This window comes from Aricia agestis, chromosome 18 (assembly GCF_905147365.1).
Source record: "Aricia agestis chromosome 18, ilAriAges1.1, whole genome shotgun sequence".
Taxonomy (NCBI): domain Eukaryota; kingdom Metazoa; phylum Arthropoda; class Insecta; order Lepidoptera; family Lycaenidae; genus Aricia; species Aricia agestis.
Window position 1 is genome coordinate 10,013,306 of NC_056423.1, and position 21,009 is coordinate 10,034,314.

Sequence of the window (21,009 nt, forward strand, 5' to 3'; positions counted from 1 at the left end):
TGGGTACGAAACCCTAAAAAGGATACCTGACATAGTATAAAGCCTAGATACTTAAAGCGGTCTAACAAACCACGTAGGTAATTATCACGAACTGTCACACACTCAAAAGGTCAGCCCCGCCCTGAGTGACCTTCACCGCTCGTAAGATATATCACAATAGAAATGAATACGGTAGCGTGACTCGGCCGTGCTCTTGAAGACCACACGGGGACAAGTTTTCGCGGGGACATTTTACTGCATTGTTGTGATTCTTCAAGTTATTTGAAATTACGCTAATGTATCCCACGGCTCGGGCGGTTTTTTAAGGGCTATTGGCTCACCTTCTAATCTCACCACTTTATTCCTGTGTCGCAAAGACCAACAGTGGTAACCAACCACGAAATCCTTTTGATAAGCTCTCAGGGGTGCCCGAGGAACAAACTTGTCATGGGACCCGAGACGAAACCTCGCCAAACAAAGCAGAAGACATTTTTACATTGCTGATTTCTATTTAGCTTTTAAAATTAAACTGGTCTTAAACTAGAAGGAGAAGCACCGCTGGAATAAAAAGATAGTCTTCTGTACTTATATTTATTAATTATTATGCTGTGGATCAATGCAATTATCAGTGCTAAAAATAAACGTCTCGTTTTCTAACTAAGCTTTCTACACTGTTTAAAATGCGATTTACGGCCGTGCCCAATATTCAATCTATCTCTGGTTTGACATACAACCGATCGCAGCTAACATTGAATTGACATAAAATATATGTCTCTAATGTCTAATGTGAGCTATTCCTATCTCTAGTAGGGCAAAACCAGAGATAGATCAAATATTGGGAACGGCCGTTAAAGAACTGGTAATTGAAACAATCTCTATCTATATAGATACGAAAGTATGTCTATCTGTCACGTTTGCACGCTCAAACTGCTAGACCAATTTGGATGAAATTTAGTAAAAAAACATACTCTGTATTCCGGACGAACTTTAACACAGTAAAAACTTTTAAAAAAGTTAAGAAAACAATATGTAGGAAGCTGTATTGTCCATTCATTAATTTTAAGGAGTTTGAATATGATACCCAACATGCACCCAACTGACTTCAATAAAATGCAGGCAACACAAAAATCTACACTCACTTTAAAATAATTTATTACAAAGTATCACAATCACATATTAACCTACCGTAAACTAAAATACTTGACAATTTTAACCACTAAAGTCTCTAATGGCGGAAATTGGGCTTGAAGTATTCTCCATGGTCAAACCTCTCTTCAGCATCAGGGCCTTTGCCGGGGCTAAAATACCTCGGATCTCTCGCATCGTGCACCTCGTTCGACGATAAAAACCTGTCATTCTCATTCAAATTTGGAATCTTTGCGTACGGCTCGTGAAAGTTCTGAGTCTTCAAAACGTACGGATGACGAAAGTTATGCGCTTGATACAAACTCGAATATGGGACACCTTTTCTTCTGATAGTTGGCTCACTTCGGATGACAGCTTGGAAGCCGTGCTTAGCGTCTGCTGTGTAGTCCACTATGCGCTTAGTCCCATCAGGGTCCACCACCGAGTAGGAGCCGGTCACCACATTCCCATGCTTGATCTCATGCAGACTCTTCGTATCTCCTGTTGTCGGGTCCACGATTTCGTACGAATATTTGTACTCTGGCTTCACGGGCGGCGCATCTGTCACTATAATGGCATATCCATAGACAACACACGCGAAAAAAATTGCTAGTTTAATCATGTTGAATTTCGAATAAGGGCAATAAGGTTTCTGTTGACAATCACTCGGTGAGTCGTATTTATAGTTTGCCTTCACTAGAACGTGCTCTAGTATGTTCTCTAGAAGCGAGTAATCCGATCTATTGCAGTATTATGCACTATTTGTAATGTCGGGTAAAGTACAGTCTGTACAGATTAAAAACCTATAGTGACTAAACGATCTGTACTATCCATACCAATATTATAAATACGAAAGTGTGTCTGTCTGTTACCTCTTCACGCACGAACCGATTTTGCTGAAATTTGGTATGAAGATACTTTGAGTCCCGGGAAAGAACATAGGAAACTTTTCATCCCCGAAAAATGTACGGTTCCCGCGTGATAAAAGAATTTTGGCGCAACGGAGTTGCGGGCGTCATCTTAAATTTTATAATTATTTTGAATAGAAAATCTTGTGGCTTGGTTCTTGTTTAATCAAAGCTTGTTAGAAAAAATTAAAGATAGTTTCCAACAATTTTAAATCTTTTTCTATACGTAAGACTTATTGAAGTTTTGCCCCCGCGGGTACTTCAAGTCGAGCTTGAGTTGAGTTTTTTTTTCATTTTTAAAGTAGTCTTTATAATAATTAATAAGACAGCCTTATCTTATAACAGTAAAGCCTTAAAATAGACTTCAGATATAAATTCAGAGAACAAAACAAACAAAACAATCGACTGGAGACCTTCAACAGTAATTATCTTAATCTAATACAATCGTAATAATATTACGATCTAAACAATGTTAAATACCTTGATTCTACTATTCAATTCAACTTCTACCTCGATCGTGGGAATCGCAGACACAATAGATTTTCAATTGTTATGCAACAGCCGGGTGCCGCTTGGGGATTGATGGGTTAATCCAGTTCGTTCCTATCAAACAAGAACAGGAAATATAACGCAAAAGTCGTAACAGAGGGTGCTAAGTAGCACATACAGTAAATAATTCGACCAAAATCCGCCATCTTGCACAGTATGCACGCGTCCTATCGGAAAATTGTCAGAAAGGTTGTCAAACGTCGAACAAACTTTTTGTTTACTATCTGTGCTGGACATAGAAATGGCTGTATGGGCAACGCTCCCTTTGCCTGTCCCGACCGGGACGAATTAAAAAAAAATGTCTATGCTGGTGCTGCCTCTAGTGAAAACATTGCAGTAACACTTTCTATTTTATATTGTCATGTAGCTACGTAAAACAAACGTTATAAATTATAATATAATACGTTGGTTTGGGATTTTTCGGAAAAGAAATATAACTAGTTTAATTAGTGGTGTGACTGCATCGTACAAGGCATTAAACTGCATCGTTGTTGCATAATTTAGTAGAATTGAGGTATAGTTTTAATTAACACCGAGTCACAAACAAGTCAAGTCTACAAAAAATCATAATAAAAATTGTTCGAACTCATAACTTCCGGTTAGAGATAACAACGTAAAAATATATTGTACAATAAGTATTCTAGATCTTAGGTTACGAAGTCAGATTTTTATGTGCTATTTTAATTAGGATAATATACGGAACAGTCCATATCCATACTGACATCAGTATCAGTATGAATGCGAAAGTGTGTCTGTCTGTCTGCCCGACCTGCTGAACCGATTTTGCTGAAATTTGGTATGGAGATACTTTAAATCACTTGTTATCCGTGATAAGCGAATTTTGGCGCAACAGAATTGCGGGCGTCATCTAGTAACTTTATAAAGGATCAATCTATATATTGCTGTCACTGGTATACCGTTTAATATGAATTTTGAATATATTAAACGGTATACCAGTGTGACTGCGTTCTTAAGTATATTAAATGAAACGCTACAAATATTTTATACCGGAAAATATGCAGTCAACGGAAAAGGAACAGTCTACTTCCAGCATTTCTTACATATAGGTACAATTTTTTATTAACCTTCTAAACTTGAAACGCCTATTGACAATAAAATATTGTTTTATCTGCAAGGTTACAAAAACACATTTTTACTTTTAAACGTATGCTTTTTCCGATCTACTTTAGTAAACATTTAACAACAATAATTTTAAATCCCTCAAAATAATAATATTATATAGATCCATAACATAATTAATCTACTACTAACTTACTTATTTTTAATGGTACAAACAATAGATATGTGCTTAATAAAACAGTTAAAAACATACACACAAATTATGATAACCACTTCTTTTGGAGGTCGGTTAAGAGCAAAAAGAGAATAATATTCTCTTTGCTCTTAACCGATTTATTATAATCACTAGAGGTTGAACAGCGTAATATGTGCTAGACGTAGGCCGTAGCTACGCCGCGCGTTGAAGTCTTTTTTATGGGACATCTCTTTTGTTCGTTATAAGGGCCTTCCCTACGGAGATTCCGTAATTTACCGTATTCAAAGCCTTATAAACTCATGATTTGAAAGCTACAAAGCTATAATAAAAATACAGCAATAATCTTATTACCCTCTTTACAACTATGATGAATATCCTCTGGAACTTAAATATCGTTTACAAAGAGGCTAGAAATAATTTAATAAAATCAAAAGAAAAAAGAAAATTAGTTTATGATAAGTATACTAACCCAATAAGTTATAAGAAAAATGATTTAGTTTTATTAAAAAATGAATCAGGTAACAAGTTAAGTTCTTTGTACTCAGGTCCATATAAAGTAGTTAAGGATAATTCACCAAACGTAGAGATAATTAAAAATGGAAAAAATGAAATTGCACTAAACTTTTTATTGAATAATTTTATTTTTATGTAATCATAATATTATAACATTGAACCTTAGATAGTAATGTAGCCATATATATATTATTTTTTTTTGTACTTAATTATTATAAAAATGTAATCGTATGTTAAGTACATATACAAAAAAAATGTAACCATGTAACATTTTTTTTTCTTTTGGATGGGTGGTGTAGTAGTGTAATAAGAAATATGTACCTCTATATAACCCAATGTCTTATATTTTAATAAACAGTCTTATTGCAACTCTCGGTCTTATTACTCCTCTCCTAAACACACCCTACACAGTATATCAACATTCCTTTTCCCGTTTTAAATTTTCTATTTTTGTTCATTAGTTGTAAAGTTAAACCAGTTTATTAGAATTCAAGCATACGTTCAGCATCTCCTTAGTATTTACAAATTACTTTTATTTGAAACACACGCCAATAGATCGACAGTATCATAAACTACATATTCCCCGTTTTAATTTTTTAAGGACAATTTTGAACTAAGATAAGTAAAAAAGTAGGGTTTTGGTGCGATCTCGGCAACGCGGCAAATGTATGGTCAAGGTCGTTTGCTCGGGGGACGGCATTAAGATCTTTTAAACTTTATAATGGATTCGAATGCAATCTGGTATGCTAGTAGTTCGAGCAATACTTTTACACATAAGCTACTTTTTGTATGTTGCATCGATATTAACAACGCCAGATAAGTCGTCATTGCCAAGTGCCACGACGCGTTGTGGTCGAGTAGCATATCAGCCACGACACGCATTTCGCTATTTGGTATTTCTGCAATTGCCAGAACGTGTTGTAGCCGTTTTCATTAGGGCCACAACGCGAATTTCGCGTTGTGGGCATAATATTACTGTTACCACAACGGGTGTGACCTGTTTCTTTTTTTTAATGAAATAAGGAGGCAAACGAGCAAACGGGTCACCTGATGAACACTCGCGGCATCAAAAGAGCTACAGGTGCGTTGCCGGCCTTTTAAGAGGGAATAGAGTAATAGGGAAGGATAGGGATGGGAAGGGAAGGGAATAGGGAAGGGTAGGGAAGGGAATAGGGTAGGGGATTGGGCTTCCGGTAATTCACTCACTCCGGTTTTCTGTGAGCCCGTGGTATTTTTCCGGTTGAGCCAGCCCATTCGTGCCGAAGCATGGCTCTCCCACGTCTAAAACCCTTTTTCTCCGCTCACTGAGTGTTTTCGGTCTTTGAGCGTAACATAATATATATAATCTAATCTATAATATAAAAATGAGTCGCTGAATGTGTTGCTAAGCGCAAAACTCGAGAACGGCTGAACGGATTGGGCTAATTTTAGTCTTAAAATATTCGTAGAAGTCCAGGGAAGGTTTTAAAGTGACCTGTGACACGAAGTTCACCGGGACAGCTAGTATTATAATATAATTAAGTTTAAGACCTTGCTATATGCTATTCTGATAAGCGATAAATAAATATAATAAAGGATTCCAAATACATCTTCCTTCAACATAGAACAGAGTGTTCGGATATACAAGTCCGGGTAAAACATGAAAAGACAAAATGTATGATCCCTCTATTTTATTTCCTTAAACTATTTAAGTTAATACTGATGCTATACAATACTTATTCTAACTGAACCGGACTTTGAAAGACTATGTAAATCTTTTAAAATTATGGCACTCATTCAGAATTATTTTTAATTCCAGGTCGCAACGGTATTATAATAGCCCTATATTTTGTTTTACTAATTTGTTTATTTAAGCTTAATTTAGACGAATTTAAACAGAAAATTTCCTTTTCGACCTAAAATGACTAGATATTCTTGTGTGTCTAAAACTTAATAAAGTGATTGACATATAATTTTTTCAAATCTTAATTTAATTACAGTTGGGTAATTAATATTCATCTCTGTGTGGCAGTTACACAATTTAAGAAAACTTTCCTGCATTTCCACATATTTTAAAAACAATGTTTTAAACCCAAATAAAACGAATGACTTCTGTTTAAATTCGTCTAAACATCATAATTAAAACTATCCGTTCTGCACAATATATACATAATAAAGAATAAATGATCCAAGCCACAAAGCTTGTTCCTAAAATATGTCACACAAAATTTTATGTTATGAGGGTTAGCTTCTCGCCTCATGGTTTGAATCATAGTGCATTACACTCGCAAGATATTCAATATTTTTGGACAATCAATCACAATCAATTCTGCAGAACGGATAGGTATAGTTGTTGTTTAATGATAAGCAGGGGCGGCTTTAACAGCCCCGAGGGGCACCCTGTGGACGACGGCGTTGAAGCCGTTGTGTGGGTCGGCGGTGTACTCCACGGTGCGCTTGGTGCCGTCGGGGTCGACCACGGAGTAGGCGCCCTGGACCACGTCGCCCGAGCGAGTCTCGTGCTGGGCTTTGGAGTCTCCTGCAATTTCGTAAATAAATAATATATTGGCCTCTTATAATAACACCTGAAGATGATTAATTTCGAAACCGGTCGGGTAATATGTTAATAATTTCTTAATAAAGTGGAAAAAGTGCACACAAATTGTGTTTTATTAGTGTCCAACATGCATTTCCACCAAGAACCAACGGTACAATCAATTACATACTCTTAGTATAAGTTAAAGAGCTGCAACAGTCTTCCAGGAGAAATGCCAAAGAAAATATTGGCCAAGAAAAATATCAATTTTTTGCCATATACATATTATTTTTGTTCCAGCATAACGTCTTAATTACTGGTCCCATTTAAATTATGAGATATTAAGTTTATTACTTTTGATAATTTAAATTATACCCTTTTGACTCAAAAAATCGCAGTCATCATATCTGTTAAGTCTTTTAAACTTACTATAGCATATTATAACATTTAAAAGAATAAAAATTACATGTTCACTTACCAGTAAGAGCATCTTGAATATCATAAGCGTAAGAGTACTGAGGGTTGGGGTCAAAATCCTCCACAGGCAGAGCATGCCCTGGGACCACGGGATGGGGTAAGACCGGTGCCCCTAAATGGGGTACCCCGAGTGGTCCTAGCCCTAGCGACGCCACTGGCGCCACAGGCATAGCGACCGCTGACTCTCTACACACCATTATCACCAATGCGATGATAAAAATCTGGAAAAATATAAACAGCCAAATATAGAATCTCCTCCTATTTTGGAAGTCGGTTAAAAATTATAAAAAAAAGATTATTCCCGTCACCTCCCTAGCACTGAAATGCCAATCTTGCTGCAGTAATCGAACATTTTACACGATAAATACTATTCATTGTCATTTTTCTGGATTTCAAATATTTTCAAATTTCATACGAATCAGCAGTTCAAGCGTAACTTTAGTCTTCATGACTTAAGTTACGCACAAATAGACAGACACACCTATTTATTCTTAGGGTTCCGTACCCAAAGGGTAATAACGGGACTCTATTACTAAAACATCGATGTCTGTCTGTCCGTCTGTCTGTCTCCAGGCTGTAACTCAAGAATGGTAGTAGCTAGAGAGTTGAAATTTTCACAGATTGTGTATTTCGGTTGCCGCTATAACAACAAATACTAAAAACAAAATAAAATAAAAATTCAAGGAGGGCTCCCATACAACAAACGTAATTTTTTGGCCTTTCTTACTCGTAATCAATAATGCAGGCAACTGCTATATTTGAATAAAATAAAAATTTAAGGGGAGCTGCCGTACAAAATCAGTTTTTTGGCCTGTTTTTCATTTTTTCCTCTATAACGGTACGGAACCCTTCGTGCGCGAGTCCGACTCGCACTTGGCCGATTATTTATATTTTATGAATCAATAGCAGTTGAAACTCGAATATTACCTTCATTGTGGATGCCCAGCCGAAGAGCTTGTGAGAGCCCTAGGGCCCGAGAGCTTTTATATAGCCCTACCAAGCCCTATCTATTGTCCACACATGTCTATTATAATAAGAAAAGCCATGTTCTTGTCAGAGCTTTGTCGGTCACTTGAATTATTTATATTGTCCGACCTATTGTCTAACAATTATAATTTACGACCATGATTTAGGAGTAGAGTTTTAGAATTTTTGACCTTATTTATTTAAATAAATAAAATGGAAAGCAACTTCCGTCGCCCAGGGACACTCGTAGCATCAGAAGAGCTGCAAGTGCGTTGCCGGCATTTTAAGAGGGAATAGGGTAATAGACCCGACACCACCCCGCTACTCGGGGGCCGCGATGCGCAGGAACACCTTGCGCATCATGGCTCTCTAGGACTCGGTGCAATGAGCTTCGGTGTCCCCACACCACCGCCCCGAGTACCCGTCCTAGTTCTCCCTAGGAGAACTATAGGAAGAAAGTATCCCAGTTAACTTTCTAAAGTTTTTTTAGTATCAGAATCGAACCCAATGCAGAATCTATATCATTCTCTCTACTCAGCCTGTGCCCTCTAGTTAATATCTACAGTAATATTAGTACCTACACCATATGTGGGTTACGTAACGTTAAAGAAAATGTCAAGAGTCGATATTATCACGAACTGATATTAATTGTACAGTAAGTTCAGAGATATTTTACTTGTGTTAACTGTTAAGACCTTTATTACCTCTGCATAAGACTTACTCTAAGGTAAAATATGTCTGAACAGAGCAAGCTGCAGTAGGTCACAGCTGCCTTATCACTCATGATGTATTTCGTATAAAATCCTACTGTGCTATGTTAAGCTATTAATTACACATGATGTGATTAGTTATAATATGGTAATTATGTTACGTTAAGTAATATTACAGTAGGTTCTTTTATATGATTTTTAATAATTTATTATTTACGATCGAGCAAACGGGTCACCTGATAGAAAGCAACTTTCGTCGCCCATGGACACTCGCAGTATCAGAAGAGCTGCAGGTGCATTGCCGGCATTTTAAGAGGGAATACGGACTAGGGTGATAGGGGAAGGTAGGGATGGGAAGGGAAAAGAATAGGGGAGGGTAGGGAAGGGGATTGGGCCGGCTTTTTAAGAGGGAATACGGACTAGAGTAATAGGGGAGGGTAGGGAAGGGGATTGGGCCTCCGGTAAACTCACTCACTCGGCAAAACACAGTGCAAGCGCTGTTTCACGCCGGTTTTCTGTGAGAACGTGGTACTTATTTCTCCGGTTGAGCCGGCGCATTCATACCGAAACATGGCTCTCCCACGTCTAAATATTAAAAAAATATTATTAAAGATAAATAGGTGGTTTCTTTCATAGACATAATATAAATATATTATGTCTATGGTTTCTTTAATAAATTATCTTATACGTTTAAAAAATAATAGAGTCAGCTGGTAGGGACAGAATATATTGCTATTTAAAAGTTACAGTCACTTTAAATTATTCTCCTTCGTGATTTTTGGAACCTTCTTGTATTACCCTCTCCATTCATGATTATCTTCAGTTGTAGCTTATCGAAAATTAAGAATAACTAATTTGATATTTTTATTTCCAATTTATAAAATATATTATAGCAAGAAAAAGAATTTTCAACAACCATCGATATTATTCCAATGCAGATAGAATCTTGTTCTTAAAAAAAAAAAGCTGTCAAAATTTATTCCTCGTCTGTGGCAAAACAAGAAACGTCATTTCGTCAGTCGTTGACAGTGTTGCCAATTTAGCATATTTTATGCTAAATTTGGCATATTTTTACGCTGTTTAGCATATTTATTTGTTGTTTAGCATATAGCATATTTTTTAGCATATAATTATTTAATAAAAATTTACCATGAAACGAGCGATCCGATTCAATTACTAAGCGTGTGTTATAAAACAGAGTAATAATTACTCTGAAAAGAGTATTTATTACTCATTTATTATCACTACCACATTCTAACGCCGAAATTGAACGCGTTTTCAGCCAATTGAATGTAGTTAAAACTTCGCTACCGCTTGTCAGTAAAAACTTTAAATGCTATTTTTAAATACATTAAATTCGGCCTAAAGAGGACAAGGAAATGCTGTTATTCTTACCAAGGAGAGTAATTATAGTTTGGACAATGAATCTTCTATTAAGTATAATATGTTTACACAGTGCCGTAAATAGGGCGGTGCCACCGGTGCCCAGGCACAGGGCGTAGACTCTGGGGGGGCGCAAGAATGGTTAGATTCTTATTTTTTCGAATTGCTCCCGACAAGTACTTCCCGCTGCGCCCAATGATGAAATACTCAAACCAGATATGTTACTACCGCGCGCGTTGTGAACCTTCAAATACGGCCCAATTGGGCCGTCTGTTGTTTAGTCTGAATCGAGCGCAGTCACGAACTTGCCGCGTCTTGTCTTACCTAAATAAATTGAAAATTACGTCGTGCGTGTTTCGAAAATGTACCAATTATAACTCGAAAGTAAACAAAACACATGGAATCTCTTACCACATGTCTTGATTGCAATAATACCTCGACTATTTACATTTTCAATTATTTTTTCGAACAATCTGGAAAAAACCTAATTTTCGTCATAGCTCAGGCGAAGAAAGAGACAGCGATATGATTCGACGTTTAAAAATAGAACTGTCTCTTTTATGTAAATGGTTTTTCGTATCTTTTGTTTCACTTATCTGTCAAATTTGTCAATGTCTGCAATTTAGAATTTAAAAATTGTTCGGAAGAGATTTAAGCCGGAAAATAGTATGGACGTAACATATCTGTATAAGTAGAACATCATTGGCTGCGCCCCAGAGATGTTTTCCAATGTAGTAAAAAAAATATATCCACAGCCGACCATATTATAATTTATAACCTTCACCTTTTTGGAAGTCAGTGAAAAAACAAGGGTGCAGTTGTATAAGCTCGCACAGGGCGCAAAAAAGGCTATTTACGGCACTGTGTTTACATGTACATCAACAGTATCAGCTATCGATGAAGAACAAGATATTAATATTTTGTTACATAAAAAAAAACATAAAAATAAATTGAGATTTTGTTGATTATTAAAGATTTAAAATTAAATAATGCTTTATTAGACCTTGAAAAGTTTTAGCATAATTTTATAGCAATTGGCATAATTTTGGCAAAATTTTAACAGCAGTTTAGCATATTTTGTATGAGTCGTGTTGGCAACACTGATCGTTGAGTCGTCTTTTTCGTATCTCTTCTTAGTCTGTGTCTTTTTCCAATGATTGTATAAAATCAAACACAGGTCCTTTGTTATGTATACCAAACAGAAAATATTTACAATTTGTTAAGTTTACGCTAAAATGGCTGATTTCGATGCAATATACCCGGAGGAGCCGGAGCCCGAGGAGAATATAGAGGAGACTCATGTGACGTTAGTGCCTGACCCTATCATCGTCCGCGGGGCTGGGAATATGACAGTGTAAGTTTTACTTTTTATCAGCTGTTTACTCAATTAATAATACTTTATTGTTAGTGCCACCATAAAAAGGACCTTTGTACTGAGTTTCTAGAAGTTCTGTAGCAGGAACTTTTACTAGTATCCTTGGCAGAAACATTGAGATTTGAGACTTGTCAGGATTTCACAATACTCTTTGTTTTTTTAGTCAGTTTTATGAGTTTATTTTCTTTTTAAACTTCCTCTTTACCGAATAAAGGTATATAGTTTAATTGTGTGTTTACTCATACAAAACAGGTTTTGATATCACTTGGTTATGTAAAATGGCTCACTTTTCAATTTTACATAAGTAGCTCATAGTGTGCAAAAAAATTATGCAAAACTTGATAATAGTTAAGTGGCCCTAATAATAACGATGTCCTAAATGGTAATATGTTTTAAGTAAATAACAAAACAATGTTAGTTATTATCATGTTTTTTTTTTATGAATGTTACACTAAAAACTTTGCCACTAGTAGCTAGCTAAATATTCTACACAAATCATAGTTTTAAAGTATTTATTGAGAATTTTTAGGGTTCCGTACCCAAAGGGTAATAACGGGACTCTATTACTAAATTATTGACTAATCTCCTTAAAATAACTAAATGATTTCAATAAATCATCTATTCTTTTGCATAAACAAAAAAATATATGTGCACAAAAAGAATTATTATATTTTTTTTCAAAGCACTCAATAATAGTAATACATTTATTGGCATAGTTATTCTACAAAGGTCAGCATCAGTTCAGTAGTTTGTTATTCTGTCTCTAATGAGGTTATCAGACAGCATAGTGAAGTTGGTCACATGTTTACAGATATACTATGTATTAACTAGAATAAACAATAATTAATAGCCACTTAAAATACCTTCCTTATTTTTAAATACAAACAATAACAGTTTATTGCACACCAAAGAAAATACAAAATTAAACAATCTATATATATAAAACTCAAAGGTGACTGACTGACTGATTGACATAGTGAACTATCGACACACAGCCCAAACCACTGGACGGTTCGGGTTGAACTTTTGCCTGCAGGTAGATGTTATGACCTAGGCATCCGCTAAGAAAGGATTTTGATAAATTCCAACCCCAAGGGGTTCAAATAGGGGATGAAAGTTTGTATATAATAATACTTTTTTTTTTCTCAATTTTTTAACGAGGCTTAAAAATGCACTTGGCATCTATGCCAGCCTCATAGTATTATTCAAAATTATTAAAAATTAAACTATGCGACCCTTCATTGACAATAAATAAAATATTATTAAAGTGCGGGCCTCTTGCGAAAGAGGCGACGCCAAAATTCGAATCGAATTTTGGCGTCGCCTCTTTTTTCTGTAATAAATTATTTCTAAATATTGAGTGCTATTTGTACTATAGTAAGAATTTATAAAATTTTAGTCTAATGTAGATAAAATACTGCCTACAACTACATTAGGTACACATCCTTTCCGGACTGGAAAATATTCTGTGAATTGAAAAAAGTACCCGGCCGTACGCCCGCCGGACCAAGGGCGTCGCCAGCCAATGGCGCAGGGGGGGGGGGGGGGGGGGAAGCTGCCCTCCCTGCCCCCCCCCCCCCCCCTGGCGATGCCCTTGCGCCGGACTCCCGCCGAAACGCACTCTGTTCATACATTTTGTTGTGCACCCCGCATGCTATCAGAATTCTGACGTGTCAAAATGTATTTTTCTGATTAGAAATTTGGATAATGTGCGGCCGGGCTTTTTAGTAGTAAACTTTTAAGAAAATAAAGAAGTAATATTGGGAGCCTATATTATTCTATATTATTTTAGACTTTCAATTTCTCGCATTTTTTTAAACAATAATGTAGAAAAATACTTGCGTTGACATCAAATTATTACAAATCCACTATTCTTGAAAATCGGTTCACAAACAGTGGAGTAATCGTTATTTGTTGAACACACATATTTTTTTTATGAAATAAGGGGGCAAATGTGCAAAGTGCAAACAAAACAAGTGTGCAAAAAAAATTTAAACTTCCGTCGCCCATGGACACTCGCAGCATCAGAAGAGCTGCAGGTGCGTTGCCGGCCTTTTAAGAGGGAATAGGGGAGGGTATGGAAGGGAATAGGGGAGGGTAGGGAAGGAAATAGGAGAGGGTAGAGAAGGGAACAGGGTAGGGGATTGGGCCTCCGGTAAACTCACTCGGCGAAACACAGCGCAAGCGCTGTTTCACGCCGGTTTTCTGTGAGCCCGTGGTAGTTCTCCGGTCGAGCCGGCCCATTCGTGCCGAGCCATGGCTCTCCCACGTCACATTATATTATATCATACATTTGTCTTGGTAAACAATTATTGAGACCAGTCCACAAGTGACTGATAAAAGTTTTATTAATAAAGTACATAACTTCAATTTTTCAGGTTTGGTCTGAGCAACCGCTTCAATTATGAATTTCCCTCGGGGCTCCAGTCTCGTGTCGCTCCAGAGGAGTACCAAGCGACGATCGCCCGTATCAACAGTGTGCTGAAGAAGACGTTACCAGTAAATGTGAAATGGCTGTTCTGCGGCTGCGTATGCTGTTGCTGCACGTTTGGATGCTCTCTATGGCCAGTTATATGCCTCAGTAAAAGAGTAAGTATTCAAAAGTGTGGGGATGAATGAAACAATGCACTGCCCGCTGGTAGTTGGTACAGTCTTGTATTATGTTGATGATTTTTGCTGCTATGTGACATCCTAATTGTAGTTGCAAAACTTCTGAAAAATTCCGAATAATTCCGGAATACTTCTGGGAAAGTTTCTATAAATTTGAATTATTCAAAATGAATTTAATAAAAAAAAATATGAATTTTTGAAGCTGAAAAATCGTATTTTGCATCAATCATCGATCGCCGCCGCGCATAGAGCGTCGCCCGCCGGCCGCTATCACCGCTTCGCACGCGCCGACTGCCACGGCGAAATATTCGACGGAAACATTCGATTGCGGGGTACGAATCTTTCCGCGGGGTGAGGGAAAACTTCTCCGGGGAGCATCTCCCTTTCGCACCGCCGTCGCCCGCTCGTACGGGCGAGCGAGTCGTGCGAGCGGGCGACGGCGGCGCGGAAGGGAGATGCTCCCCGGAGAAGTTTTCCCTCACCCCGCGGAAAGATTCGTACCCCTCATTCGAATGTTTCCGTCGAATATTTCGCCGGAATAATTCAATGGAAATATACGTGTTTGTTTGTGGTTTGTGGTGGTTGAGTGAATTATTTGTTCAGTGGCACATTATGTACTTAAGTAAAATATAAATTGTTTATCTATACCTACTTCTAGGTTTAATATTATAAATGCGAAATTGCGTCTGTTTGCCTGTCTGTCTGTTACCTCTTCACGCTCGAACCGCCGAACCGATTTGGCTGAAAATTGACATGGAAATACTTTGAGTTCCGTGAAAGGACATAGGATAGTTTTTATCCCGGAAAAATGTACGGTTCCCGGGCGATAAACGAATTTTGGCGCAACGGAGTTGCGGGCGTCATCTAGTTTTATCATAAGGAAAAGGATTGATTAATCTATACTTACCTACTTATTACTTACTTATATCCATACTATCCATACTAATATATCCTATTGTCAGTAAATCAGAATAAAAACCATAAAAAATAAACGAACTTATATGATAAGGTATTATCAAAGAAAAGTAACAAGCCGTTACCAGCCGCTATTTATCGCTAGTAAAGATAATAAGCCAAAAAAGCCGTTTCTCGCCGCTTGGCTAATAATGTTAGTAACCGGCATCACATATTCTTAGATACACAACTAAAGATAAATAGTTTACAACTTCCAAGCGCAATTTTCCTCGTTATTTTTGACAGTTGAAATATTCCCAAAGTTTCGGAATATTTCGGAATACTTCCGAAGTATTCGACGGGAATAATTCGGAATCTTTCCCGCCAGCATCTATAATCCTAATGCATTTTTCTCCTCTTAGCTTTGCCAAAACATTCCGACATTGCAAGCTAATTGGTTTTATCTAGGCCAGTGGTTCTTAACCGGTGGTCCGCGGACCACTAGTGGTCCCTGGAGGCATTCCAAGTGGTCCGCGAAGCAATCCTAATAATATATGAGAATTCAGAAGTTAGTAAAGAGTATGGACTATGCAGTCACAAAAATCACATTTAATTAAAATCTGTAACTTTCAGATCTTTGCCAAGTAAAAAAATGAGTGCTAATTATAAAGTTATCCTTGTTTTCTATATCAAAAAACCCTTAGTTTAGGTAAACCAACCGGGTGGTCCCCGGCTAGACAAACATTTGGTAAAGTGGTCCCTCATGACTAAACGGTTAAGAACCACTGATCTAGGCAAACACTAATTTATATTTAACAATTTCAGACGCAACACTCGCTCAACAAGCTACTAGAGTGGGAGAACAGCCGCTTATACCACAAGCTCGGGCTGCGCTGGCGCCTCACCAAACAGCACTGTGATTCCTCGTCCATGATGGAGTATGTACTTCTAATAGAATTTATACCAAAAATACCGATATACAGGCCCGACTAGACATATCCCGTGTCGTTATCGCTTCAATCTCAAGCAGGATGTTAATCCAAACAATATTTTACCGAAAATCACATGGCATCCTATCTAGGCTTGTTATACTAAAGGTGACTTTTCGATATTTGCCACAACCGTGACCGACAACGATTCAAATAAATTACTTTATGACATAGGATAAAGGTTTCATTTTCTGCCGAAATTGGTCTACCGTGCCGCCGCTGTTTTGTAGTGGCGTACAGCATATTGAAACCTATATCACAGGGTTTCTCAAACTTTCGGCTCCACGTACCCCCGTTTTTCCAGGTGACAGCGAACCTCTTACTTATATTGAAATCCTCCCCCTCCTCCCCTTTAGAAAGGGAAATTCACCGCTTTGCGTGAGAGTTCGAAATACTCTGCCCAAAAATCTATCAAAGACATCCTTTTGAAACCAAGTTGAAGAGTTTCATTACGTAAATCTTGTCGCGAACCCCCTGCCGTCAAATGGCGAACCCCTAGGGGTTCGCGTACCCCACTTTGGGAAACCCTGCTATATCATAGTAAGGTTTTATTAAAAATTTTGTCGGTCTTGGCTTGTGCAAGGGATCGGAAATCCACCTTAAGGAGTGAATGCGGGGGCATAACTATGTTGCCTCCGACACCCACTCCCTTGGCTACATCTGCCTTCTATTAGCGTTGACAGGTTGAGACAATGTGGTAAATCTTCTATTACAGGCATTAAGTTTGCATTGAGTTGTTGCAATAGTGTCCATGGGCGACGGTAGTTGCTTTCCTTGGCGACCCGGTTGCGACCTAATTTAATAAAAAAAAAAATTGGTTATAAAAAAATCTGATAAATTTTAACATTAGCTAAACAGACTCATTGCAAACTTGCCCTTTTCATACTATAGTTTGTGCGTTTTATGATGATATGCGTGACACATTATAATTGACAATAGTAGGTAAGTTACCTAATAAAAATTAATCCAAAAAGGGCCAGAGTCGAAGCGACGCGTCATGTTTTTCGTCATCACGTCGCGTACTTCCATATTTTCGAAGCAGAAAGTACTCACATAATTTAGAACAATTTAATAGAGATGAATGTGCTGTAGGCTAAAAACGTGTCGAGTCCATTAATATAGTTAATATACCTACCTAGCGGAATAGAGAAACAAAGGCTTGAGCAAGTCGCAAGAGATATGTAACTATCAGTAACACTGCGTGGTAAAAAGAGACGTGTGATACATGACAGCAGCACTCTTTTTTTGACGTCCAGTCGGCACGTGCCGCACGTTGACAATTTAATCTCATAGAATTCATGTTCAATCATGCTTGTGTAAGTGTATACATACACATATTTTTCACACAGATGTAAACCAATTTCAGTTTCGTTTTGCTCGAGATTGTTGCTCTATTCCGCTAGGTATATTAACTTTATGGTCGAATCGCTTCGAATGCGACCCAGTGTGAGTTAAGCCTAAAGGAAGTCAATCGCATTATTGTTAACCTTAAATTACGTGAAGCACTTATAATTCATAAATTAACCTTCCGCTGAACCTTTTAAGGTCATCCACTATGCAGTATTAAATGTTACCTTGCCCCTCTTAAATATTTCACGAATTTAATAAGCTATTTGATCTTAACCTGTCTGCGCAGAAGTGCTTGGGCAAACACACAATATTTTATTGTCATATCCTTTTACTAATAAAATTATTTATACAACGGGTCGAATAGTAGGTTGAAAAATCAAACATCTTATAGCTTATTTATTGTGTAAATTTTGTTATTAGTAAGAGAGATAGAAACTAGACAGCACTATCTTTAAATACAATACGAAAAAGTCCGACAAAATTAAATAATATATTGTAGTTCCAAAACTGTCAACAGTAATGCTCGTCAAAACTCAAAAGAGGCAATAAGAGAATTAAAAGTTGACAGTGGTCCAAATCATGAGAACAATTACAAAAGTATTAAATATCATTTGTATGAATATTTGTAACTCATCTTGTGGTTTGGACCATAAAGTTAATATACCTAGCGGAATAGAGAAACAAAGGCCTGAGCAAGAGAGATGTCACTATCAGTAAATCTGCGTGGTAAAAAGAGACGTGCGATACATGACAGCAACACTCTTTTTTTGACGTCCAGTCGGCACGTGCCGCACGTTGATAATTTAATCTCATAGAAATCACGTTCAATATGCTTGTGTAAGTGTGTACATACACATATTTTTGCACACAGATGAAACCAATTTCGGATTCGTTTGACAGCTCGAGATTGTTGCTCTATTCCGCTAGGTATATTAACCTTATGGTTTGGACTATGGAGGTGGTGCGTTTAGTCTCTATAATTTATGGCTCTTACATCGCAACTTGTAAATAATAACAACAATAAATGAAATTGTTATTGTTATGCTTTTTGTGTATAGATGTCACTATATTACATTTGCAGGCTTTTATTGTTTTAAAAGCTATGTTAAACTAATGAGTAAACGTAGATGTAAGACGTTGGTTATACCTGTGTAAGTGGCATAGCTAGATGGTGCGCGGGCCCCGCCCTTCGGGGCCTCTCCCCGGGGCCCCAAATATAGTGTGCCCCGATTGTTGAGTATTGTAAGGGCGGATAAAATTCGAAATTGTTTACCCGGTATTTTTGGAGCTATTGCCACTGTGAATTGGATGAAGAGGCTAAAAAAATGTATTTTAGTACATACATGAATTTTTCATACTACTCGCACAACATTACTTCAGATTTCGATCTATCTGGACGTTTATGTTATGAACATATTTTGGAAAGTATTTTAATTTTAATCGAAGCTTTTTTAAATAAAATTGTATAATTGAATATCTCAGCGTGGGAATAATTCCTCATTTTAATATTTTTGAACTAACATTTTATACTTTACAAAAGCATATATTTTTATTTGATGTACCTGATTGCCTTGCTCTATGTTTTAATGTTAAATGATCATTTTAATATTTTACGAAATGCTCGCCATTCAAAATTATTTTAGTGAATATTTCAGGACTGTGTTATTAGACAAGTAATTGTTTATAGTAGGGATTTATTCGTTAAGTACCGCCGCCGATCGCAATTTTGCCCACCTATTTTAGCTTCGTTCATGGGGTAAGTTAGACATTTTTTTACTTTTAGAATAAAAGTATACATCGGGAAGTATTCGCTGATCGGCTTATGATTTGTCTCAGTTTAGAGCGATCACAAAGATTCGAGGTGGGCAAAATTGATTGGGTTAAAAATATTAACCCTCTTTTGCCTTTTCAACAAGTTGGCGATTTTTTAAAGAAAAAAAAACGTCTCTGATCAAAATATTAGTATTAGCAGCACATTCTCATTTGCGTGCAACGGTTGAAAAGCAAACAGGGTATGTTGACATTAAGTTGTATTTTAAGCAAATGTAAATATTTTAAGTACCTACCTTTAACATAGAATTATTTTTGTTCAAATAATAAATCTCACTATGTGAAGACATGATTGTTTTATATGCCCTTTTACTTTATGGACTTAACAGTTTTTTTTTACCAAAATTGATATTTTCTGGTGCCTACTTACAAGAAACTTAAAACCGCCTCTGTAATCGTATCCCGTATTATCTTCTGTTATTTATTAAATGAAACAATGATATATAGTTACCATTTTATTGCTTAATAATTATCTTGCACGACAGAGGACATGTTAAGGCACTGGTCTAGTCCTAAGTTCTAATATACAATGCACATGGGCGTACCCAGGTTCTGGGCCAGGGGGAAGGCAAATCAGATTTTTTATAAGCTAGGTGTTTATAAAGAATAAAAATGTATAATATTTAGTTGTAAAAAGTATTGTAGTTCAAACAAAAGGCAAAAATTAGTTTTATTATTTATATAGATAATATACTTAGTAGGGACGGACGTCAACACGATCCCCGGGGAAAGCTGCCCCCCTCGGTACACCCACGACAATGCACGTAATAAATAAAACCATTAAAAGTTCCTTCAGTAACAGTTTATTATGATTGAATTATTATTGCCATACAAGTAAAATGGAATCACTAAAATCTCAAATCCTTATTTGCTATGGAGTCGCATAAAATGTGCAATAAATACAACATCTAGACTTGGAAAACTTCGTAATGTAGAAAAATATTATCAATATATACAAAAACTTAACTTACACCATTTGTTATTTGATTCCTACCCTCATTTTATATACAAAGTATTATAAGCGCCTAGTCCAAATAAATTGATCTTTGGGACCTCTATTACAATCTACATTCAATACAACTTAAAATAATATAAAATACATCAAAATATCTTAAAGCGCAAAACGCTATTATGTAAAATAATTTTAAATGTTAGTGTTTATAAGATTTTTTGCCTGTTAGCTATTCTTATTACAACTAAAACGGGTATTTTATTTTTATTAAATCTATCTCAATTATTATGGTTGCAGGATGCCTTTGATACATTATTGATAAGTTTATATACTTAACGCAAGTTCAAATTATATTATACCACTAGATTTTTTTAAATTTCATACGTATTCATACGCATTTTTATGTCCATCTCTCAGTTTACAATCACAACCGTATACATAATAAGGCATTTACATTATTTACATTCAGTCAATCATTTTACTATTATTATTTAATAATCGGTACATATAGTAAAACCATATCTTCCAAACTTCAACGTCTGACACCGCATTGGCGCAGCCAGTCTTTGTAACTATTCACTAGTGGTATGGTACCCGTTTTAAGCTAT

General features: G+C 36.6%; 3 protein-coding genes across 3 annotated transcripts in view; 1 reads left to right on the top strand and 2 right to left on the bottom strand.

The window, feature by feature from the left end:
• Nucleotides 1-8,282, bottom strand: part of LOC121735926 (cuticle protein 21-like) — a 15,163-nt gene extending 6,881 nt beyond the window's left edge. Inside the window, exons 1-3 of the mRNA XM_042126924.1 lie at nucleotides 8,270-8,282; nucleotides 7,344-7,563; nucleotides 6,705-6,868 (exon numbers count right to left, since the gene is read on the bottom strand). Of these exons, the coding sequence (XP_041982858.1) occupies nucleotides 6,705-6,868; nucleotides 7,344-7,563; nucleotides 8,270-8,275 (390 nt within the window). The 5' untranslated portion in view covers nucleotides 8,276-8,282. The remainder of the gene's footprint in view (nucleotides 1-6,704; nucleotides 6,869-7,343; nucleotides 7,564-8,269) is intronic.
• Nucleotides 1,174-1,818, bottom strand: LOC121735928 (larval cuticle protein A2B-like). Its single transcript, XM_042126926.1, has one exon. The coding sequence runs from the start codon at nucleotides 1,724-1,726 to the stop codon at nucleotides 1,205-1,207; it is 522 nt and encodes a 173-aa protein (XP_041982860.1). The 5' UTR covers nucleotides 1,727-1,818; the 3' UTR covers nucleotides 1,174-1,204.
• A 3,264-nt stretch (nucleotides 8,283-11,546) lies between the features above and the next one.
• On the top strand, nucleotides 11,547-16,715 carry LOC121735929 (cysteine-rich hydrophobic domain-containing protein 2). The gene is made up of 3 exons (XM_042126927.1): nucleotides 11,547-11,755; nucleotides 14,155-14,365; nucleotides 16,106-16,715. The coding sequence occupies exons 1-3, from the start codon at nucleotides 11,637-11,639 to the stop codon at nucleotides 16,271-16,273; spliced, it is 498 nt and encodes a 165-aa protein (XP_041982861.1). The 5' UTR covers nucleotides 11,547-11,636; the 3' UTR covers nucleotides 16,274-16,715.
• The last annotated feature ends 4,294 nt before the right edge of the window (nucleotides 16,716-21,009 follow it).